At 38.6% G+C, this 24,741-nt stretch overlaps 2 protein-coding genes across 10 annotated transcripts in view; one reads left to right on the top strand and one right to left on the bottom strand.

Moving 5' to 3' along the window:
- Positions 1-3,920, top strand: part of dlg3 (discs, large homolog 3 (Drosophila)) — a 124,748-nt gene extending 120,828 nt beyond the window's left edge. For all 9 annotated transcript variants that reach the window (XM_077733081.1, XM_077733082.1, XM_077733084.1 and 6 more), the window contains 4 exons: positions 1,233-1,405; positions 1,477-1,589; positions 1,653-1,744; positions 2,483-3,920. In XM_077733081.1, the coding sequence (XP_077589207.1) occupies positions 1,233-1,405; positions 1,477-1,589; positions 1,653-1,744; positions 2,483-2,589 (485 nt within the window). In that variant the 3' untranslated portion in view covers positions 2,590-3,920. The remainder of the gene's footprint in view (positions 1-1,232; positions 1,406-1,476; positions 1,590-1,652; positions 1,745-2,482) is intronic.
- A 4,408-nt stretch (positions 3,921-8,328) lies between these two features.
- tex11 (testis expressed 11) lies at positions 8,329-24,568 on the bottom strand. Its single transcript, XM_077733563.1, has 29 exons — positions 24,318-24,568; positions 23,112-23,224; positions 22,962-23,046; positions 22,819-22,898; positions 22,681-22,761; positions 21,966-22,085; positions 21,722-21,802; positions 20,140-20,225; positions 20,022-20,079; positions 19,432-19,527; positions 19,278-19,359; positions 19,116-19,197; positions 18,889-19,040; positions 18,734-18,819; positions 18,316-18,453; positions 18,134-18,236; positions 17,956-18,065; positions 15,985-16,070; positions 15,785-15,838; positions 13,155-13,195; positions 13,013-13,090; positions 12,867-12,937; positions 12,671-12,784; positions 12,533-12,605; positions 12,317-12,466; positions 11,224-11,332; positions 11,039-11,156; positions 9,889-10,056; positions 8,329-8,684 (listed from the first exon to the last, which is right to left on the bottom strand). Exons 1-29 carry the CDS (start codon positions 24,343-24,345, stop codon positions 8,610-8,612), a joined length of 2,718 nt encoding a protein of 905 aa, XP_077589689.1. The 5' UTR covers positions 24,346-24,568; the 3' UTR covers positions 8,329-8,609.
- Between the last annotated feature and the right edge of the window lie 173 nt (positions 24,569-24,741).

Raw genomic sequence — 24,741 nt, 5'->3', positions numbered from 1 at the left:
ATGTCATTTTTTGGGTTCGAATGAACAAGGGCTGGGAATGAAAATGGTGTTGGGTTCCTCGTCTATTTCATATTTGTTATATATTCATACCTAGCTAGCTTGGAAATGACACATCATGCATTGTACATGTTTTTAAAGATATTTTTGGGTTTATTAGAATATTGTTACTACATTAGTGAGTAAGTTGGGTCATTTTTTTTGGAATATGATTGCATATTGGCTATAATTGATCAGGCAATATATGGCCTTCGAATATTTGTTATCGAGATAGATGTAGTAGTTGGTACTCATCACCTTTAACCAAAGTGCCCATATGTGCGGCAGTTAGGGTAATGGTAGGATGTTGGAACAATATGGAGAACAGTGTACAGTGGTACCTCGAGATACGACCTTAATTGGTTCCGGGACTGAGCTTGTATGGCGATATTCTCGTAACTCGAACCAACGTTTCCCATTGAAATGAACTAAAAACAAATGAATTCGCCAAAAACAGGATATTAGATTTAGACACACTCGGAAATAAGTTTAATCTAACCTTACACTAAACTTAATGCTAATTTTGTGTTAAAGTTTGATACCTTTCTTCTTCCGGCTTGGCTCTATTTGCCCCGCCTCACTCCTGACTTTCGCTATCGATGGTCTGTTTGCTTTTGTATTCCCTTCAAAATAATCCAATCTACCCTAATGATGCACACAAGTGTCCTCACAATAGGATAATGCAAGACCACTTGCCAACGAGAAGTAGTTTTGTATTAGCAATTGCTCCGCCAACGGGAGCTAACAGGCTAAGGGGGCGGGAAAAAACACTGAATAAATGCAACGCTCCGCCCGTTGTTTTCAGAGACTTTACAAAGAGGAAGTTGCGGGGAAAGAGCCAGTGCCCCTGATGCTCTTATAAGAAGCCAACGAGAAGTAATATATACTACTCGTATTAACGATTGCTCCGCCATTCGCGCTGAGTGACAGAAAAAAAATACTGAAAAATATGCAGCGCTCCTTCCAATGCTCGTAGATATGTTATGCACGAAAGAGATGCGCCAAAAAGGACGGTGTGCTAAAATCCTAAACAGCCTCTCGTCTTGTCCACCTGGCTTTCTCGTATCTTGAAATTTGTTGCGTATCTAGAGATTATTAATTGCTCCAAATTTTACTCTTATCTGGAAATGCTCGTATATCGGTGTGCTCGTATGTACTGTTTGACACAATTCCCCCACTCCAACTCTGTCCGACAGACACAACCCGCCCCAGGCGAGAGAATGAGATGGACGGGCAAGATTACCACTTTGTGGGCTCGCGCGAGCAGATGGAGAAGGACATCCAAGATAACAAGTTCATCGAGGCGGGACAGTTCAACGAGAACCTCTATGGGACCAGTGTCTTGTCCGTTAGGACTGTGGCCGAAAGGGTAAGGGGCGCCGTGGTCCGCGGGTTGGGTTTGGACGCTTCATGACAAAGGTGGGTGTTTTGGTCCAACAGCAGGGGAAGCACTGCATTCTGGACGTTTCCGGCAACGCCATCAAGCGACTGCAGCAAGCACAACTCTACCCCATTGCCATCTTTATTAAACCGAAATCCATTGAAGCCCTCATGTAGGTGGTTCGCCTTGAGTCAAGTCGATGCATGACGCTGACCTTGACGTTCTGACTCCACAGGGAAATGAACAAGCGGCAGACGTACGAGCAGGCCAACAAAGTCTTTGACAAGGCCGTCAAGCTGGAGCAGGACTTTGGGGAGTTTTTCACAGGTAACGCCGAGACCTCCCTCTTCCAATCGGGAACTTATTTTGAAAATAGATATGTCCCCCGATGTCATTATGTGATTGGAAATTGGGCCTGATCACATTGTTTTATTAGCATACAGTAATACCTTCACATACGAGCAATTGAGATCCGAGTAAAATTTCAAGAAAATATTTACGTAAGATTACACAGGGCTGGCATTTCTGATTTTAAAAAAATCCACTCTCACAGAGGCTCCTGGCCACTCAAAAAGCTCTTTTTGGATAAAAAATGAGGGGTATCGAATATCGTGGCTACACTACATCCTGTTTTTTTTTCCGGAAGGAAATGTTTTTTGTTATTTACATTATTTGGTAAGTTCATAAAAATGTGAAAATCCACGCTGAAATTCGCAAGCGGAAGCCACTTCCTCTGTACCCCGCTTGCTTCTAGGACTCGGCACTGAAGTAAAAAAAAAAGTTTTTTTTAAATAGGGGTGACTATGCAATTTTTCGTTTATCGCGGCCATGTCTGGTCGACATTAACTGCAATATTCGAGGTATTACTGTAGTGAAGCCATGAAGTCCAGAAGGATCACGGTAGTATGGTTGTTTATGCATTTATTAATTTAAGCCGAAGTCCTACCTTGCCAAAGTTACTGTGAACTCCTAGTGAAAACAGCTTTTTTTTTAAGAGCAACTTTGGTTCGTCCCTTACTGTCGTCAATTGCTGGTTCTGGCTGATGGACCTGTTTGCACTTGCAGCCATCGTCCAAGGGGACTTGCTGGAGGAAATCTACAATAAAATCAAGATGATCATCGAGGAGCAGTCGGGTCCGTACATCTGGATCCCATCCCTGGAGAAGCTCTGAGCTGGCACGGCCTACTTGCCCAATCTCCCTCCCTACCATGCGCACACACACACACAAACACACACACACACCTCTTTTTACAGCTATGTTTCATATAAAGTTTTAGTGTCATCGTTATGTTACTCAAAATGAAAAAAGTCTTATCGCCATTGATTACTGTGACTGTGAACCCCCTGCATGAGTTTCTCAGTGCCATCCATTCTGGACCGAAATGAAGATTTTGTGTGTGTGCGCGTGTGCACGTGTGCGCGTGTGTGCGTGGTTCTATGTTTTCGGGGTCATACTAAATACAAAAAAAAGGGTGTGGGGCATTTCTTTTTTTTTTTTTTTTTTTTTTTGACGGACTGAGTTGCAGGGGGACGAGAGACCAATCACAGCAAGTTGAAACACTAAATGTTCATCCGACCACAGTGAAAGACAAAGATGACACTTTTTTTTGCATTCTCCCTCCCCAAATGACTGGATAGATGGAGCTCTACTGACGGTACTGTTGTTGTTTCGAAATAATTATTTAGCATCTTGACATTTATATAGTGACATCGCAAGGTGAATAAAATCTGACAGATTTGACTATAATTATATATATATATATATATATATATATATATATATATATATATATATATATATATATATATATATATATATATATATATATATATATATATATATATATATATATATATATATATATATATATATATATATATATATATATATATATATATATATATATATATATATATATATGCATATAAATATATACATATATATTTATTATAGATTATAGATATATGTATATAGATATATAGAGACGGGGAGCAAGTGATGGTGAAAAAAAATTACACTTGCTTAGAAAAGTATATTGGGGCTTGTTAAGATTTTCAGTTTTTTTCTTTGGCTTATGTTTTATTTTGTATTTTTTTTGTTGGGGGAGCTGCTTTGTGTCCTGAGTTGGGGGAGGGGGTACAGACGTCTATGTGGGCTCTGCAAAACACCAAACTGCCTTACATCAAATACTGACTGACCTAACCAACACACCCATACACATAATATAAGCACTATTACAACAATGGAGTCATCCTAATAAGTTGAACCACCTCCCCTCCCAACTCAACAGCAGGGTAACCCCCCCTACATTATCTGCCTTCCAATTTTTTTCTTATGTTTGTTGGGTGTTCTGGTTGACTGGTCACACGGTACTGCCGCGGAATTCTGACAGGGAGAACAAGACAATTGTATTGGATGTCATGCCCAAGAAAAAAAAGTTCTTACGGATTGTTAAAAAAACAACACTAAAGTTGACCCTAATTAAAGCTTTATGTTATCTATATGAATTATTCATCATGTGCTTCAACCACTGTGTAGGTAAATGAGGTGGGGCAACAAAAAAAAACCTGTTTAGGAGTTTGGGCTGAGCTCAGGAATCTCAAAGGTACAACCCCCCTTGAATGCAGCACACAACTGTGAAAAAGATTATTTTCTTTTTTTCTTCAGAAACCCCTAACCCCACCCTCCTCCAATTGAAAATAAATACATTTTAAAAAAAATTACAATTAATTTTTCCCACCATCTTTGTAGAGCTATCCACTGAGTTCAGGGAATTAATGAATGGAACACAGCCATTTGTAAACTGTTAGCAGACTGTTTCAAAGGGTGTGTGAGCTATCATGTAAATAAGCGCTGCTTCACTCACATGTCCCCAAGTAGATAAACTGCCCCTCCAGCCACCTGGGATTCATGCATGTGAGATTCAAACTGTGACAGAATTATGTTTTATGGACCACAAATGTCTGGTAAGTTGAGTTTCCAGTGATTATTTCCACAAAGATGCCTATGAAACAAGTCTTTGGCTGTCCACGATGGCGAAAGGCATCCAAATTGCTTGGGCACGGAGGGCTTGCAGTGAATACTCACTTCGGATGACTTCCGACCTTGACTTGCCATTATCCCAAAATGAACAGGAATTGCCCCAAATACAATGAACTGTGCCCAAAATAGTAATTTATTAAAGAAAGTGAATGGGTATTGCCCCAAAAATAACAGGATGTGACCACAATGAGCCTCAAATTGAACAGGAAGCAGCTCAAAGTCAACTGGAGTCACCCCAAAACCGAACTGGTAATTGAGACAAAAATATAACAATTGACCCGAAAATAACTCGATCACCGTAAAATTTCCCCCGGTCAACAGGAAGTGGCCTCAACCAAATTGTTAGTAAATTGGTATTTCCCTCCAATCAAGATGAAGTGAACTCAAATGCCCCGAAAACAAAAGAGTGCCACCAGGATATACCCCCTAATTCGTCACATAGTGATTTTTTTTTTAATTCCATTGAATTTGACTCACATTGTGATGGTTTAACACCAGCTCTCCCAGTCCAAAAGGAATTGGCCGACCATCGCCGTCGAGGACGGCCGGGGAAACGAGGAGGTACGCCCTCTATGTGTCAATACTTGTGTGGCTGTATTAAATGAACATACAGAATATATTCATACAGATATCCATAATCACAAAATGTATGCTGGTTGAAACCAGTTTTGGATTTATTTCCAATTTTTGGTGACGTCGTTGGAGCGGAAATCTGAGCCGAGTTAGCGAAAAAGTACTCAACACTGCAGTCAGTCATGTCTAAGCTCAAAGACTGGCTCCTTATTTTTCCTTTTTTTTGTTTTGTTTTTTCTTCTTAAGGCTGCCATGTGTATGTTTGTATTCATATTTTTATACATATACAGTAATACCTTGAGATACAAGCCTAATGCTTTCTGGGACCGAGATCGTATGTCGATTTACTCGTATCTCAAGTCAACTTATACCATAGAAATGAACTAAATACAAATTAATTTGTTCCCACCCTCTGAAGAAGAAAAAAAGACTGGATATTGGAATGAAAAAAAACCTTTTTATTTCTTATAATTTGTCATCTAACAATAACTATAGTGGTTATGATGTTGAATAATAAAAAGAGATATTATTCAGTACAATGTGTAGTGCTGGAGGGGAGAAAGAAACATTTTGTACGGCAATGCGCATGTAATATAACAAACATTTAAATGAACTTGGATTACGCTACAGAGACACCCAATATGTTTAATCTAATTTTACACTAATGTTAATTCTAATTTGTTTTTTGTTTTTTTTACTTTCTTCTCCCGGGTTCGTCTGTTTTATCCTTGCCTCCTTTCCTTTCAGCCAGATTTTAAAAGGAACCTATCAAGGGTTATTTCGTTTGTCTTCCCTTCGAAATATCCAGAAAATAACACCCACAATGTCCTAACAATAGTATAACGCACGACTACTTACCAACTGGTGCCTGTGCCTCTTTTCCCTAAAACAGAAAACTTGCCAGTTCGCTAACTTAATTTCCTTTGTAGCGAGGTGGTTCCCTCTTCCACCACCTCCTCTCTACTGAGCTCCCACAACGTTCCACTCATTTTTTGAAGGTATACAAGGGAGTTCTGGCAAGAAAGACATAAGCAACCTCTTGTGTCTCGAATCTCCTGTCTGTCACACATGCTCGTATCTCAAAAATTGTCTCGTAACTCAATAGAAATATTTGCTTGGGATTATACTCATGTGTCAAGGTGTTACTGTATATCAGTGCTTCTCAATTATTTTCTGTTAGGCCCCTCCTAGCAAGAAAGAAAACTATTCGCCCCCCTCCCACTTCCCACCGTGACTATAAATAAAATCATTTTATAAAATTGTACAACATTTTATCCTTATTAACATTAAAGAAAAAGGAAAGAAATATAGTCAAACTTACAAAGAATAACTTTATTAAATCTTGTTTTAAGTCTGCAACAGAAAAGATTTGAAGTGCATCAATGCCTGAAATAAAAAAAAAATAAATGAGAGCGCCACTGCCAGCTACTGTAATGGATGCGCAATTACACTTTATACTAGTACGGCCAAATAAAATCCTGTTCCCCAGGGTTACACCCCCCCCCCCCCCCAGGTATAACACCCCCCCCCCCCCCCCCCCGGGAGCGCGCCCCACTATTTGAGAAGCACTGCTGTATATGCATACAAATACACATGCATATATATACACACACACATACACACACTCACGTAGAGAAAGTAGGTTGGGGAGGTGTTGGGACGTCTTCCCAGTGTAATGCTATATTTTTTTCTTTTTTTTGGCTTTTATTTATTTATTCTTTTTGGGGGAGGGGGTCAGACTAATCAATTGTTTATGGAAATAAAATGCAACATAAAATGTGACACAGTTACCACTGCAATGATTCAGTTTGTTTTTAATCAGTGTGGAAGTTAAAAGCCCCCTTCATTTCTATCACCAAAATTAGAAATGGTCACATTTTTCATTCATCTTCCATACCACGCATCTTTGAAAGGGTTGCAAGTCAAAAAGATTTTAAGAAATCCACTCAACCCATATTTCGTAAATACTACATACTGTGTACCCTCAAGGGTTGCCGGGGTCGCTGGAGCTAACCCAGCTGACCTCGGGCAAAAGGAACACCATATACTGGTCACCAATCAGCTGTAGGGCACACAGAGAGACAAACAACCATCTGTGCTTATAATCATTCATACATATACAGTAATACCTTGAGATACAAGCGAGAATCAAACCCACGCCTGCCCGCATCTTTGTCTGGAGAGTAAATCTACGTCACGAGGGGGGCAAAATTGCTTTTGTGGGTTAATATTACAGTGGTGTTCAGTGTATTTTTTTATTCCAAGAGTCAACACCTGGATATATTAAACAAAAATGTAGAAAAATTTAATATGTTCAGCAGTGTACACTAAAGTAAGTACATATAGTATATAATTTACATTAGACTTCATTGTGAATACATACTCTCATTGTTCAGCAACAGTGTATCAACATTGTTAAAATGATTCAGACTTTTTGTACTGTATTGACCAAAAAAAAGTACCTTTTCATTTATTTTGACTTTTAAACTCTGAGTATGGCTCTCACATACTAACATTTAAGAATAGGATATGATTCTGACTGTTAAAATGGTTCCCAACCCCTAGTGTAGTGGTTCACTCGTTTGACTTCAGTGCAAAGATGCACAGCCTCGATTACCACTGATGGTGGCATGATTGTGTCCTATGGCTGACTGGTGACCAGTCTATGGTGCAGTCTGCCTTTCCCTCAAAGTTAACTGGGATCGGTTACATCAACACTGAGCGGAGAATACACGATAAGGAAGATGTTCAATGAACATTTTGTTGCCTCAGGCCGTTAACTCATTCATCTCCATTGACAATGATGGACATCAAATCCAGTTCAACTTGGAAAGCTAGTATTAAGCAATCATGTCTAATTAATGGGGCCTAACTAATTGACAGCGATAAAATTCCAATCCAATTTTAGGTGCTGCCAATGATCGAACGAAACAACAATCGTTATCGATTTAATAATTACTGTGCCCCCCCCCCTAACCCCACCCCACCTCCACACATTTTATTTTATTTTATCTTATTTTACAAAGAAAAGCAGAATGATTTCAAACTTGGCTCTAGTGTCCTAGGACCCCCTGTGGTTTAGGATATCTTTTTATGTTAAAATGTATTTATTAATTAAATGGTTAAAAAATGAAATAACAAAAAAATTCTACCCAATTAAATTCTAAAGGAGTTTTGTTTTTTCAATTGTGAGTTTTTCACTACTCGCATTGATGACAATAATCAACATATTCATTTTTACTGCAATTTTACAGCCATTGGCCAATAAGTGCTCGTTAAAATACAATTCAGATTTTTTTAATCAAATCTTTATTTTTTTTGCACGCTTTGAACTGGCATCTATCGACATTAAACATAGGGCATACAAAAATAAACCAATAGGTGATAAGACAATTTTTTTCTTATTAACATAAGCATATTGATTACAAAACTTTGGGGACATAACAGCACAAGTTTGTAAATGACGACTGCATGGAATTACTTTTGACCTTTTTTTAAAGCTTTGAATCACAAATTGTTGCCAATCACTGACAGAGGAGAGAGGATGTTGAAGAGTGAACGACAAATATAAATGTTTACACTTCATTGAAAGAGGTGGCATTCTTTTCTTCTTCCAGACATTTCAGGATTTCACTATAAAGACCAGACATCTGTACAAGGAAATGGAAATTTGGTGAAACAATGAAAAATACAAAATGCTCCACTACAAAATAGAAATGACTCATAACTGGTCTTTAAGGAAGTAAAGCTATGCTTTTTTTGAGATTTAAAATGCATTTCTAATACTTAATTCAGCATTGAAATTGGGGCAAAGAGTCACCTGCAAAGAAATTTGAAAGGAATCCACTCAACCCATATCATTGAACTATATCTATACAGTCATACCTCTACTTGCAAATGCCTCTAATTGCAAAATTTTCAGTTTCCGAAACTGTTTGATATGCAAATGTCCGTCCAAAATACAAAAACAGGATGGAAGTTTCGAAATCCCACAAAAGGTAAAAGCATTTTCGGTATCCATTATTTTATTGTAACCATATTTATGTAATTTCTGCTTTACTTACTCCCACAAAACAACTCTCTTTTGACCATGGTTTCTTCATCAGTTTTTTTTATTTAAAATTATTGGTGCGAATGAAATTGTATGTATACGTATGTATATAGATATTTTTTTTTCACTCACTCATTCATTCTTTCATTTCCTGAACTGCTTTATTCTCACTCGGGTTGCGGTGGGTGCTGGAGCCTATCTCAGCTGATTTCGGGCTAGAGGCGGGGGACAGCGTGTATCGGCCAGCCAATCGCAGGGTAAAAGCAGACAAATAACCATTCGCACTCGCACCCATACCTAGGGGCAATTTTGTATGGATAAAAATTCTGTTCTAAATATCTAATTGCAAAAAATTCAAGTCATTGCCATGATGTTGCAAATAGTTGTTTTTTTTTGCGATTTGTGGATTTCAGTGTTCCCTCGGTCATCGCGGTTAATGGGGACCGGGACCACCCGCGATAAGTGAATTCCCGCGAAGTAGGGATTCCCCATCAAAAATGGTTAATTTGAATTTACTTCCATTTTTTTACCCCCCTGTATACAGTAGATCATATAGAATACGGGTAGAGAGAGAGTGCAATTCATGTTATAACAAAACCACTGTAAAATATGTTGTCTCAATGTAATATTTGTATTTTTTTTTTAAATCCCCCAAAAATCTGCGAAGCTCTGAGTCGGCGGTAGCTGAACCGCGAAGTAGCGAGGGAACACTGTAATTTTTGCAACTGACTTACAATGCAAAAAAAAAACAGTTTTAGGATACATATTTAATCTCTGATGAAACAGATTGACTTTCTCCTTACTTGTGTTTTATAACCGTCTTTCAAGGGCCCTAAGTGACGCAAGAAGCTCATGGCTTGTCCACACCACTTTTCGGCTTCCTGGTAGCGCTTCAGGCAGAAGAGCTCCACTCCTGTGTTCCAAGCACAGGTCAGCAGCCACAGGATTTGTGTCTCCGGAAGGCCGTTTGTCTATGGGAAAGTGCCAGATGGTAATAGAATTCTCGGGGGTTCCTTCCAGTGGTGACTCAAAATAGTTTGATGCCTCTTTCAGTCTTTCCATTTGTAGAAAAGGAAGCATCCGTTACCTAATTCAGCTACTTGTTTAGTATTCATTTCACTATGAGAGCACATCAATGTCTAATCACTCAGGGACAGGGGGAATGCTTTTATTTTAGTACAGTGTTCCCTCGGTTATCGCGGTTAATGGGGATCGTGACCACCCGCGATAAGTGAATTTCCGCGAAGTAGAGATTCCCCTTCAAAAATGCGTAATTTGAATTTAATTTAAAAAAATGTTTTTTTTTTTAATAATTCAAAAAAAAAACAATTCACCCCTGTATACAGTACACCATATAGCATACGGGTAGAGAGTGTGAAATTCATGTTACAACAAAAAAAACTGTAAAATATGTTGTTTCAATGTAATATTTGTATTTTTTTTCCAAAAAAAAATCCGCAAAGCTCTGAGTCCCCGGTAGCTGAACCGCGAAGTAGCTGGGGAACACTGTATTATCATAATGACTTTTTTTAAATTTCATGGAGAAGGGCGAGATTGAAAATGGTGTTCTTGTCTCGGCGAAAATGTAGTATGAGAGCCAATTTTAAAGCATCTGGAGGCTTGTAGAAGATCAATAAAACATCTATGTAGTAACAGAGCGACCGACATAAACATCGAATATGTTTCTGTGCAGCAATTCGGACCTGGAGAATGCGCTGAATGAGTCGGGAGTAGCAATACATCAAAATCTGGAAATGCAGCATACTAAGTGCACGGCCAACCTTATGTGGGAGATGATGATTGTTTTTTCTTAGCTTTACATGCAGCGCCTTTGTGTACTCCAATTTTACAAGTGTTAATATATCTTTGTCGTCAATGAATCATTTGGTGCATTGAAATTAAATTTCTTTTCAAAGCAGGACTCTTAACTATTTGTCTAAAATAGTGACTCACCGCGGTAGCGATGAGGGCCCGCGCCTCTTCGTAATAGTCTTGCACCTCAAGCAGCAAGTGGGTGTCCATATTGGATGCACCGCTGGGGAGGGTGAGTTTGATGAGTTGGTGAATGCACCTGCTGAGAAAATTACAACCAATCAAAGATGTTTGTCGACTCCGAGGACGATGCACTGCAACTGTGCCTGAATTGCGCTGAATCTGCTTGAGGTTGTTTCCTGTGGAGCGACAAAGCCACCCTCAGGGCTTTCTTGCTCAGCAATGGGAAATACACAGGAGGCTCTGTAGCTAGTGCTGAAATCATACCAAAAAATTGCAAAACAGTGAAAGGCATCCAATCAATTTGAAGCATGTCTACATGACATAAGGTGCAAGATATTAAACAAAACAAAATTAGCTAAAGACACTGCAAACTTGCAAAAAAAAGCCAGGTAGTATATCATCTTTTTGGGTGAAACTAACATAATTAAAAGCAATTTTATTAAACAACAAATTTCATGTAAATCTGAAAAAGGCAACTAGTACTTAATTCAGTGGAACGATCACTAGTGTAACTATAAATAGCATAAATTTATAGTTTTTTTCCCAATATAACTCAGGATTATTATGTTGTTAGTAGCCCTTAAACCCCTTTCATTATCATTGACTGTTATAGATAGCATTTCAATTTTAAAAGCAGGCATTGAGTAATAACGTTCTACAGCTGATGACGGTGAAACACGTCCTATCCAGTTTGACTGGGTGGTTCGCATCAATCCAATGATTGCTATGAAAGTTGCATGCACCTATTCCTTTGAGGATGCTCATAAAAGGAAGTCATGTCCAGTCCAACTGGCCAAGGTGTAAAGGTATGCTAAAAGTAATTTCGGTTTGTTTTTTCAAATGAAATACTTTCATATTTTAAAAAAAATGTAATCAACAGTTTCTATGTAATTGAACTGAACCTTTTGGGTAATATTTCAAATAACACTAATGAAAATTTAAAAAAATATATTGTAAAAATCATAAAATCTTAATATAAATAATTATGCAAACTGTAAACAAATGTAATTATCCAAGTTTTAAGAGTTTTGCCAGAGATTAACATATGTATTCACATTTTCTGCGAAAAGCTCGCAGTGGCAATATATAAACAATACTTATTCAAAGTACTGAGGCCAAACAAATGTGCGTTAAGTGACCCGAACTGAACATGCAAAATCAAAACGGTTTAATACATTCACGTGAATCCTTAGTCAAAAGTGGCCACATACGGGGAAAAAAAAACATCTACTCTACCAGCAATGGTTTCCAGTACTTTGACCTCCACATCATCCCGCTCAAGAACAGAGTCCAGCAAGCTTGCCACACTTGGATCGTTAAGCTTGATGCGTGCCTCAAATTCGTAGAGCAACAGCAGCGTGTCCGTGGTGTCATTAAATGAGCTTGCTGAAATGCACAATAGCTTTATTGACCTTGAACTCGACTTCCAGTTCCAATTCCAATAGATTTTACCTGTCCCTTTCAATGTTTTACACAACTCCGCACATAACACAATGTGATCTAGAACTTGGCAGAGATCATGTTTCTGAAAGGTACATTTAAACACATCAGTAGATGAAGACATTTGAGGATTTTTTTTGGCACACAAACCCGGTCGCCATGAGGAGAGTCCCTGCAAAACTGGAGAGCAGCGGCCACAGCCATAAGCAGGCACGTCTTTTGTGCCGAGAGGATGGCGCAATCGGGGCGACAGTTCTGCGAAAGCTTCCCGAAAACAAAGCGTCAGAACTATTTGGTCTCGATAGAGTCACGCGGGGACATTGAGTTGACCTGAAAGTACACATACCTGATATGAGAGAACAAAGAAATCCCGCATTTTTTCAGGCTTACTCTCACATTGCAACGCTGAATTCCATGCTGCGATCAAAAGATACAAAGAAAATGTGAATTATTCAGAGCAAATTTTACGTACCACAAAGAGTCTTTTGCTACCAATTTTTCTGAACCAGTCGGCTTCCTCGGTGCGCTGCTCCGCTGTCAAGCTTCGCTGCTGAGAAAGCTTCTCCAGGGCTGCGGTGATGGCAGGCAAAAGAATTTAGCCTGCCTTAAAGCGTCAAAATAACTGTGTACGTACCCATTTTTAAATAAGGCAACATTGCATCCAGACTCTCGTTACTGTAAAGTGTCAGAAGGAAATGTTGTTAGGGTATTTTTTTTACCTCATTTTAGCCATGTCTGTGATAAAGTTGAAAGAATAATGGCAACATTTGATGGTCGATACGTGAACAAACAGATAGGTCCCAGCTTTTTGTCTTTGCACTGAATTGCAATGCATTTTTGTGTGTTACATGGATGTATCATTTCTGAAATACCACAAAGAATTTCTCATAGCACCATTAAGGATTAATGTAAACAAATCTATAATCTTCATTGAACCCTGGAAGTGCTCAGTCATAACACCCGTCCTTAAATCAGAGAACCCCAAAATAAACAACAACTACAGCCTATAAGCATCGTTCCAGCCGTCTCCTAAGTCTTGGAAAAAAATAGCAGCGGAGGAAATTGTGGATGACATTAACAGCAGTCCGGACATACACCCTGAACTGGCTGCAATCTGGCTTTAGAAAACATCATTCTACTTTCTAGAAAACATAAAATAAAAACTAGATATAGGCTGCAACATGGGTAGTTTTCATTGACATCAAAAAGACACTTGACACCATCAAACCACCAGATACTGCTCACTAAGCTGTCTAGTTTTAATTTCTCACCAAACACGATAAATTGGATTGAATCATAGACATCTGTAAGTACATCACAGTGCATCTGGACACAAAATCTACTTCACGGAATAACAGTCTTGGGAAACCGCAGCTGTCAGTACGAGTCCACTGCTCTTCAGTTTTTTCATAAATGATCTGCCAAGCTGTTGTCCTTTGACTGTCACCTTCCAAATGTATGACGATGATGCTGCCTTTGTCCACACAAAAGACAAAAAACATGCTGCACAAGAACTGACATGCAATGACAACCGTATATCACTGGCTTCAAAAATCCCAACTGCGTTTAAACATATCTTAGACAGTTTATCTACTTCTCAAAAAGAGTGACAACTGACAGTGAGTGACCCCAATGTTGTGTCCAAGGTAAAACAATCGAGGTAATCCAAGAATTTAAATACCTATGTAGGAATCATTGACCCATAACTTGCATTTGAACGGAAGATACAAACACTGAATATAATTAAATTAAATTTTTCCAATTTTAGGTTCATTAGAAACAAAATGCTGAGTCAGCAAAAGTATATTTTGACACAATGATCACATATAAGTTGGTCATCGACCAGCAAGACAACACAAAAGGGTATTAAAACCATTAAAAAGCAAGCTCTGAAAGTATTGGATAGAAAACCAAAAATGCTCCATCACCAAACAAAATCACTAATACTTGAATTGGGACAATACTGTTAAATATGCCGATGCCAGCTTTCGTTCTTTTATTTTCTGAACCGCTTTATCTCACCACTCAGCCGGGCCACCTCTGATGCTACCTTAGTTTACAAAATCTACCATCACAGAGCTCCTCCTGCACTTCAATAATTTTTAATAAAACATTCCAATAGATCAATAAGGGCCGGTTCTAGAGGTGACTATGTAGTTCCCTTCAGAAAGAGTTCATTTAGCCAAAGAATCTTTTCTGTTCATGCCTCACATTCCTGGATCTCAATACCATTTACCATACGTGAACTCTCATCTCTCAAGGTCTTTGCCAATCGTCTTGAAGCCTGGCTGTTAGATGAACAAATTTGTGATAACAATGCTGCCTAATACTGTGCTACTTGTGCATGTGTGTGTTCCTTCATTTATCTTCAACCTGCAAGAACTTCGGCTATGAGCTTACATATTTACATATATATGTTGTTTGAAAGGGTGGCCCGGCGGCTGAGTGGTTATTGCGTCTGCCTCGCATTACTGGGGTCCTAGGTTCAAATCCAGGTCCCTCCACCTGTGTGGACTTTGTATGTGCTCCCCAGGCCCATACGGCTTTCCTCCAGTTACTCCAGTTTCCTCTCACATTCCAAGACATGCATGAGATTGTGAGCATGAATGGTAGTCACTTGTGCCTTGCGTTTGGCTAGCCACCGATTCAAGGTGTCCACCGCCTCGTGCCCGAAAGTCAGCTGGGATAGGCTCCAGCACCCCATGTGACCCTTGTTAGGATAAAGCGGTTTAGAAAATGAATGAATATCTTCATTAACATGAAGATTTTCACTAATATGTATTGCCCCTTGGTTAAATAAATCAAACTCAAGTTTCCTTTTGAAAGACATAAACAAGGTGTGCCGCCACTCAGCCTTCTGTACCATTCGGCTGTGCAAGTTTTCTAGTGAAACTGAAATATTCATCTGCACATGCTACTTTGGCAAGGAATCTTGCTTTTTTGTGTATAGAAAGTAGAAGGAAAGTCAATATTTCATTAGTGCAGTTAAACATTTTTAACACCAAGTATTTTATTGATGCACAAAAGTAACAGGATAGTGATATTTAACCAAAAAGTCCAAGTTTCTGTGATTCGGGCGGAATGTATAAATGACAGAATAATAATGTTCTCTGTATGTGATAATGTTGCTGTACAAAGTAATATGCCAATTTATTCACCATTCTGTACAATTGTAAACAGGTCATTCTAAATGTCAGAAAATAGTGTGGATTGACCTCAATCTGAATAATGACTAAGTAGGTTGTCAAAATGTACAACGTGTACCTTTTCTCATCACTTGTATTTACTCCGTCGCTGAGTACAAGTCGGACCAGACACCTATAAAAAGATCAAATAGTCTGACATTACCTGCCTTCCTATTCTGACTGTACTTTAGAGATATATTTTGCACCAGAAAATCTCTACTGATTTCTCCAGTGTGCACACAATACGTGTTGAGTGGGTTTTTGAAAATTCTGACTAACCTGAGAGCATTGAGAACCAAAGCTTCATCTTTGCTGGCATCACACAAACTTTGCAGCAACTTGGTAGCAATGTCCTGCTGTTTGTTCTGTCACAAGAAGTATAATGCAAGACACTTTTTTTAAAAGCACCAAGCATTTTCTGCAAACGCATTTTTTGCAACCAGATTTTTGAATATTTTGTCCCAATTGGCTATTCTGGGTGCCCCTCATCTGATCCATAGATAAGTGTTTTTCAACCAATGTACCATGGCACACGTGTGCTGTGAGCAATGGTCAGGTGTAATGCATCAACTTATATATGAAGTTACATGTTGAAATATTCTGAGAACAAAATCTTTGTCAGGAGATTGAAAATTAACTATTCTGAGGTTAAAATCAAAATATGACAACATTCAATCATAGATTGTACCATTACAAGATTCAAATGGTAATATTATGAGATCAAAAGTATTTTTGGCTTATTTATTGGTAACGTGAACTAGACATTGTTTGGCTTCATTGGCTTTCAACTTGATGTCCAGTCTGTGTGAGAACAAAACTGCTAATTGCGTAATGTTAGGCGATTGAAGTCATATTGGGAGTAAAAAAGTTTTAATGTTAAAAGATTTAAGACATTTTCTTGTTTTTTACTTTACTTTAACCATAATTGCCACCTTGTGCCACCTTGCGGAGACGTTCAAGATGGCGGCGCGCTCGGGCGCAGCGGCTCATTGCTCTCCAGTTCGTTCGTTGAAAGGCAAGATACCCAATTTCACGACATACTACAAACTGACCTTCGATATCCCTGAGAACATCCGGAGACCTCCGGGATCTCCGTGGATATCCAGCCCACCCAAAGTACGCCATAGACGGCGAAGAGAAAGGAAGCAAAAGAGCGGATGCCGGGCGGCCATTGCGGCTAAGCTACGACAACAACCACTCCGAGCCCCGCTTCTTAGTTTCTTTTTGACAAACGCCCGATCCATTACCCACAATTTTTGGCGTGGATCTGCCTTCTACAGGCGAACTAAGGGAGGGTAAGTAAGAAGACAGTGAGAGGTAAGTGATCCATTTCATTCTTGTTGACATCGGTGAGGGAACTTGCAGTCGCCGGATTGATAGCGCTCAAGATGTGATGCTATGTTTCCATCATGGCGAAGTGCAAACAAGTCTGAATATGTCAGTTAAGGGGTCTTTCCTGGGATGGCTGACTACTGAAGAAGCACTATACAATTTCGTCAAACGCAGCTGAGGGTATGATGACTACTAGGCTTTTTGTCAAGTCAATGATGACGACAATGCCAATGTCTGATTAATTAAATTAATTAATAATTAATTTAATTTGTGGTGTAGAGGTTCTCTCGCCGGACTTTAGAGTGGGCAGGTGTGGGTTCAATTCCGCTGGTGGTGTGGATGGTTAATTGTCTTTCTGTGTACCCTCTGGGTGACTAGCAACTAAGCTTAGGTTGTTTGGTTTCATGGGTATCAACTTTTGGCGACATAAAGTCTGTGTGAGCACAACATTGCTTTTCAAATTATTTTAGGATTTAAATAATATTGGGCGAAAAAGTACAAATTAAAAAAATAAATTGAAAACATTCCATTACTTATTTTTACATCTAGTGACCCAGAAGATGTTCGGTTTCAGCAGACATCACCTCTTGGCGAAATTAGGTTGTGTGAAAAATTAGAATTACTAGTTGACTCCTGGTGACAAAACTTTGATCAGAACAAGTTGATATTATTGATATAAGTGTCATAGTTTTAAATGAGATTTTCACATAGTGATGTGTCTTGACATTTTTTCAATACAAAGTGGGCTGCAGCTAAAAAAAAGGTTGGGCAATACCCCATAGATGGCATTGATAGGCTCCACCCCAACCCTTGTAGAATAAGCGGTAAGAGAAATGAATGAATTCATAATTTTTTTAGTCATCCATCCCCACTCGCCTTCATCAACCAGATTGAGCCCCCTTAAAAAATCCTGTATACCTCCAAAGCCATCTGAGCAGTCAAGCAGAGAATGTTGGACGTGCCAGTTTCAGATGCACTGGCTTGGAGGTCCTCACCGAGAAGTGCCATCTTGTTCGCCACCTCTGCAACTAATTCAAAAACATTTCAAGTTTAATGAACAGTAGTAGCATGTGACGGTATTACAAAATGAAGACACCTCTCTCTATATTGTTCTCTTCCAGCGCAATGCAGTAAATACTGAACTGTGTATACATGCTGTCCGGCTCACAAAGCTCTGCGTCCTTAATGGCTTCTTTTGCCTGACAAAGTGAGGTGAATTCCTATGTAGGAAAAGTGCAAAATACAGTGGTATTCATGCGGGCCATTGGGACTTGCTACATTTTCAAGCTGTTTCAGGCGCATGAAGCAGGAAGCTCTGTTCCTCTGTAGCTTAGCCAGATCTGAGTCCATCTCTCCAGTCATGAAGAACCTCAGAGAATAATTGTACCACTGCAGCGCTTCCAAGTAGTTTTTTGCCTGGGAAAATGATCACATATACCTTTTCGAATGATAATTTCTGTTAACATGTAAATAGAACCTTATGTTGTAAATCAGCTTTTAAGTTAACAGGTTTTTGAAAACAATGTAGAGCAAAAGTTTCCATTTTCTTTAATCTGCTAACAGTTTAGGCCTGTTTGTTAGCTATCTCGGTAATCGCGCGGCATTTTTACCATGTTTGATCGATTAAATACTTTATTTACAACTTATTTTTCTCAATCTACGATCTTCAGGATATCATAAAATCGCTGAAGCCTACCTCAAAGTATTTAGACGCTTTATCCCACAACATAGCGTGAAGGCTTTTAAGATCGTGTGATGCCAGCTGTGCACCCGAGTAGTGTACTGCAAGTCAAAACAATAGTTCGATTTTTAGGAGACCCTTAAAAAAGTCAGCCTGAAGATGTGCAGCACCAGTGATGACGTCCTCTATCTTCTGCTTGGCAAGTGGCTCCTTGCCCGATTGCAGCAGGAGCCTGACGAGGAGCACTAGAGCGTTTCCCAGGTCAGGCGATGACTCATATTGGTGAATTGCCCGCCTTAAAAGCTCCAATGCCGGCACTCCTCTGGGAGAATGTACGGAAATACCCATGTTATTCCACTTCATTCCAAAGTGACTTTTTATTCTTGAATGTGTTTACCTGTTTTCAGACTCGAGAAGCTTGACTGTCCACAAGCAATCTTTCAGGTGAACCTCTGAAGATCTCAGCATCTCATCTAAACCTGACAAAATGTTGCTGTTTTTTTTTTATTATAGAAAGCATAACATTTCAGAAAAATCACAATGTAATCTACAAACTTACCTGCTCTGATGCTTTCATCAGAAACCCTACCTCCTAGGAGTATTCTAATCTTCAAAAAGAGTCCAAATGCAGTTGCACATTCCTGACAAAATTGGTAGACTTCTGTTGATATTGTTTTTCCCCAACTCTTTTCTTTGTTCTTATATTCTCTCACCTGATTGGCCATGTCAACAGCAACAAGGGCCTCGTTGTAAAACTTCTGAACATCCCACTCGAAATAAACAGTGGCAAGACAACGTAAAGTCCTTGCCTTAAAGAAGACAGTCAAAACCAGTTTATTCTCTCACACAGAGTAGAATCTGTCGCGATCACGATTTACAGGTCATAATTTGATTTGATCCTGATTAATTCGAGACTACACTTTAAGATGATAATTGTTCTATATCACTTTGGGGAAAAAAAGAATCAAAATGGACATAGAAGGCAATAGCAGGGCAAATGAGATGGACAGCCATTAACATCCACACTCATAGCTAGGGGAAATTTAGAGTGTTCAACAAGCCTTCATGAATGTTTTTAAGATGTAGGAGGAAACCGGAGAACCCAGAGAAAACCCACACAAGCCCACATAGAAGATGCAAACTTCACAGGAAGGTCTGAACCTGGTATGGAACCCTTGATCTCACAACTGTGAGAGTGACACGCTACACAGTTCGCCGGGGTGTCCTCAAGTTAAAAATAACAAAATAATTTTTTATCTAAAATGTGTCCACTTTTTTTTTAATAATGTTCATGTCATCTTACCAGGATCTTGGAGTTTGATGTACAATTCATATTTATCTTCCCGATGTTATAGCTCTGCCTGAAAAACATTTTCACTTAGTGCATCTTCAACTACTGATATTACTTTATTATAGAGTACCGTAACCAGAAGGCGCTGTTTTCAAATTCCTTCTCAAGGTAGGTGCCTATTCCGAAATTGTAGCATTTCAGGGAAAGGAATGTTATCTGCGATAGTGGGGGAAAAAAGCAGTGTATGATTAGAACTCCTTAACTGCTGTTATTGGTGATACACCCTTAAACCATTTAAACTGGGCCAGGCTAACAGTTACATGTACATTTTTTTTATTATTAAAATCAAATAACTTTCTCATTAGAATAAACCATTTTATTGATTGTATCTAGTTATTCTGACTATTTTCTAAAGAGGATCATTCACTACCAGTCCCTTCCAGTTAAAACTAATTGGATGTCTTAGTGTCTAAGACAGCCTAAGACTCAAGACTTTCAGTGGCGTCCAATAGTGCCTTATAAAAGCTTAATGATTTAATTAAATCCATTAATACTATTTGCCTTTATATTTAAAATGAAACCGTTTTTAAACATTAAGCCATTATGACAAAGCTGCCTAATAAAAATGTCTGTATGATAATTATGAGACAAATTCATAGGCGAATTGTAATTATTTATATTATTCCTTAAAATAAAATGAAATAAAATATAAACAATCAGAAATAGTAATAAAATTAAATGCTAAACATAAATGAATATATTGTTCATTCATTCAACAACTTTATCCTCAGAAGTGTCCTGGGGATTGGCGGCCAACCAATCGCAGGGCACGAGAAGACAGAAACCAGCCATGCTTACACTCATAACTAGGAGCAATTTAGAGTGTTCGACCAGTTTTCCAGGAATGTTTTTAGAATGTTGGAAGAAACCAGAGTAAGTGGGGGGAACTCACACAGAATATGCAAACTCCACATTGGTGGACTGACCTGGATTCGAATCCAATGTGAGGCTGACGCGCTAACCACTCAGCCGCCGAGCTGCCCTAAATACAGTGTTATAGTTATAATTTAGACCTGTTAATATTGTGGCCTATATGAGGATACCAGATTTATCACAAATTGTATTTGAAATTCTTTTTGTTCTGGGAGATTAATAAAGGCTTAGAATTTTAATTTTCAGTGAATTGTTTAATGTTTGGGTCTATAAAGGGTAAATGGTGTTATTTTATAGTATAAGTCGACCTGAACTGAAAGTCATTCATTTTCTGAACCACTTATCCTCGCAAAGCTCGCAGGGATTGTTGGAGCCTATCCCAGCTGATTTCAGGCATAAGGGAATTGGAATGTGGGAAGAAACGGGAATACCTGGAGAAAAGCCATGTAAGCTCAGGGAGAACATGTAAACTCCACACAAGAGGCCCGACCTGGGATCGAACCCAGCTCCCCAGAACTGTGAGGCCAACATGCTAACCACTCATTCGCAGGGTCGCTCAACATGAATTCAAAGCAAAATATTAGTTGAACCAAGAAATTAACCGTTTGTAAATTGGGGCACTCTTAGGTTAGGGCAACACTAATTTTCCGGTGTTTAGTGGAGTAAATTGGGGTATTTTTGTTAATAATGCCTGCTATTTAAAGCCTATCTTATTTTAGGTGTAGTGTGATTTTTTTTCCTAGAAATTATACATTTTTGTGACATTGATAGAAGATTACTTGTGTTGGTAGGCGTTGTAGCATATCTCTGCCACGTTGAATATGGACAAAAGCTTCTTGATGATTCCCTTGAAGAATGGCCTGCGAAAAAGACAGGATTAGAAAATTGGAGTGAGCAAATTTCAACGTAGCCATGCTTTTTTTTTTACAATCAAAAGTAAAAATCATTGGTCCCCTTTCTAATTGTTTTTCACTTGACGTTTTAGTTGTCTCGGACATCTGTCGTAACACTGGCGCAGCTTACCGATTCTGCTTGAAAGGTGAGGATCTGGAGCATCTCTGTGTCCACTTCCAATTTGGCCGATTCCTTGTCGGCCATGCTTTGTCCTCTGGATGCCAGCATGTCGTACAGAGTTTCCAAGGCCTGGAGGCCATTAAAATTATTAAGGAACATATGGCACCAATGTAATCGACTGTTCAATTACAGTGAATTGATAATTGATTCCTTTTGTTATCCTAATAATTGTTCAAATCCTATTCTTCAGCTATTTAATTGTATATAAAGTTTTTTTTTATTTCATTCATAATTTTAGTTATTTATATTTATTCATTCACCAGTCAGTAGTAGGGCACACAGAGAGACAAACAACTATCTGCACTCACAATCATAGGGTTCTGCACCTGCCTGCACCTAAGCCAGGCGAGTGAATCTCTACAACACGAGGCGCCATTATTTATATTTTTAGACAAAATAAAAAACAAAAAACATATAGTCAAATAAAATAACAATTATATACCCTATATTACAGCAATAGTTTACACAAAATATTAATATTGTGGCCTATATGACCTAAAATATATGTCCAGTTTTTTTTCTTCGCCAAAAATAGTCTCTAGGCTAATACAGGTTGAAGACAACTTCTAAAAAGTGTGTGGAACAACATTAAGAGCTGTATCAAGCATAGTTCGACCTGAGAGTTGCGTGTTAAATGGGGATAAACAGTACTATCTTTTGTCACCTTGACAGCCAGCTCAAGGAAATGATCAGCCATTTGATAATTTTTGCAGTCCAGCCAGGACCTTCCAGTTGTGCTGGCCATCTGTAAGGAATAAACACCAATCATATTTTGCCCATTTGTTTTGATTCAGATGCTTACCGTCATCTTATTGCGGATGGTGCCCTCTGTTGGATGAATAGACTCAAAGCGCCACAGTAGGTTGTATGCGGAATTGCACACTTCAAAAGAGGAGTACTTTTAGAATATTCAATCATCCAACTCGTCATTGTATGCTTTTATACCTTTGGCTTTCTGTCTTTGGCTGAACGAGCCTTCCATATTCTTAACCATAGCCCAGTTCCACAACTGGATGGCACATTCTTCAAGCTGCACACAGAAGAGTTGGAATGTAAATTATGCTAGGTCACAGACAAAAAAACGTTTGAATCTACCTGTGGACTGGCAACTTTCTCGTCATTTTGAAAAACAGATACTTCAGAGAAGATCACGTCAATCAGCTCACTCATATTTTGTTCGTGATTCTCCGACATATCAGCTGTGAGCCCTGAATATGTGCATAAATCAAGCTTTAAAATTCATGCAGTAATTTATGAATTTGTCCAAAAAAAATTAATCGGTGCTTATCGGGGCCTATGTTTTCCTATGGAATCACTTAGCTGAGGTTACATTACAATATACTTCTGACTACTGACATGAAGGACAGGGCAATAAACAAAGTATAATAGCACCATAGTATGTTTTGTAAGAAGTAAATTGAGATTTATCCCATGAAAGCAACGCCAAGTCACATTTATTTATGTAGCCCTAAATCACAATATACTACTAAAGAGGTTACACAAACCCACCCTTGAAAATTATGACTTACACTCACTCATCTGAACAAAAAAAGCCAGGAATGTTACCTATTTTAAGGCACTTTTAATAAATATCTATTTAAATTTAACAAAAGGATGTGTAATAATTGTTTGTGTTTAAAGAAAGTATGAGGGCGGTCTGGTGGGGTGAGTGGTTACCGCGTCTGCCTCACAGTAACGGACCTGGGTTCAAATCCAGGTCGGTCCACCTATGTGGACTTTGCATGTTCTCCCCTTCGTGGGTTTTCTCTGGGTGCTGCGATTGCCTCCCACATTCCAAAGCCATATGCATGTTAGGCTGATTGGACACTCAAATTCAATATAATTAAACACACAAAAAACTCATCACCCCTAAAATCTCGACCCAGCTTCACCTGGAATTGGTTACTGTTTACCAGTTCTAAAGACTCACAAATGGTAAACTAAAAAATGCATTTGAAACGCAGCATGGGTTAAACCACTGATCAGTAGCTCCCTGTAATGAATAGCTATGCTAATTTCATGCTAAATATTACAGATAAAATGGTGATTAATTTCAATCAGTGCACATTCGGTAGTATCATTAGATATTTTCGTAAGTTACAGTAAGCGCTGTTGAATGGTTGGTTTTGTAAATATAGCAAATAATGTCAATGTTTGAGTTGGTTACTGAATTCATCTGGTAGCTTCTACTTAGCCTTAGCAACGTAGCATTGAGATTTGCAAGCAATTCGTCAAGAAAAATAAGTGTGGGTGGTACAAACGAAGTTTGGCATTTTCTGATGATGAATGTCGTATTCTTACGTGCAACGGACGAAACGATTTGCTCCATTTTGGCGTCTCCCAGCGTGAAAATACGAAAACTTTCACTTCAGACTCGCCGGTAGCTAATGCTAAATTTCCAACGAAGGTCCTTGAAGGTACAATAATCATATACTATGCCCATATGTGCTCACTTTAAACGCGGACTTCAGTCTTCTTCTAAAAAATGTTTAACTGTTTTTGTAAGTAACTGCTAAATAAACACCAAACATCTTTTAATAGGATACCAGAAATATTGTGAATGTAATTATTTCTTTTCATCACGTAAATAAAATACAATTCCCATGTGTTTTTACCGTAATTTTATTTTTAATTTTTATTTTAAACAAGAAAGATTCTACAGCACAAGCAACGTTTTACGAGGCAGAGAGAGAGAAAAAAAATATACAATAAAATTATCAGAAAA

This window comes from Stigmatopora nigra, chromosome 14 (assembly GCF_051989575.1).
Source record: "Stigmatopora nigra isolate UIUO_SnigA chromosome 14, RoL_Snig_1.1, whole genome shotgun sequence".
Taxonomy (NCBI): Eukaryota; Metazoa; Chordata; class Actinopteri; order Syngnathiformes; family Syngnathidae; genus Stigmatopora; species Stigmatopora nigra.
This window is presented reverse-complemented; position numbering and strand designations above follow the sequence as displayed.

Excerpts from the sequence above, each read along its gene's own strand:
- tex11 (XM_077733563.1), bottom strand. The coding sequence starts at position 24,345 with ATGGAGCAAATCGTTTCGTCCGTTGCAC. Across the intron at positions 20,080-20,139 it reads AACAGCGCCTTCTGGTTACG|GCAGAGCTATAACATCGGGA; the intron begins GTACTCTATAAT and ends AATGTTTTTCAG. Across the intron at positions 18,237-18,315 it reads GCCTGAAACAGCTTGAAAAT|GCAAAAGAAGCCATTAAGGA; the intron begins GTAGCAAGTCCC and ends TCACTTTGTCAG.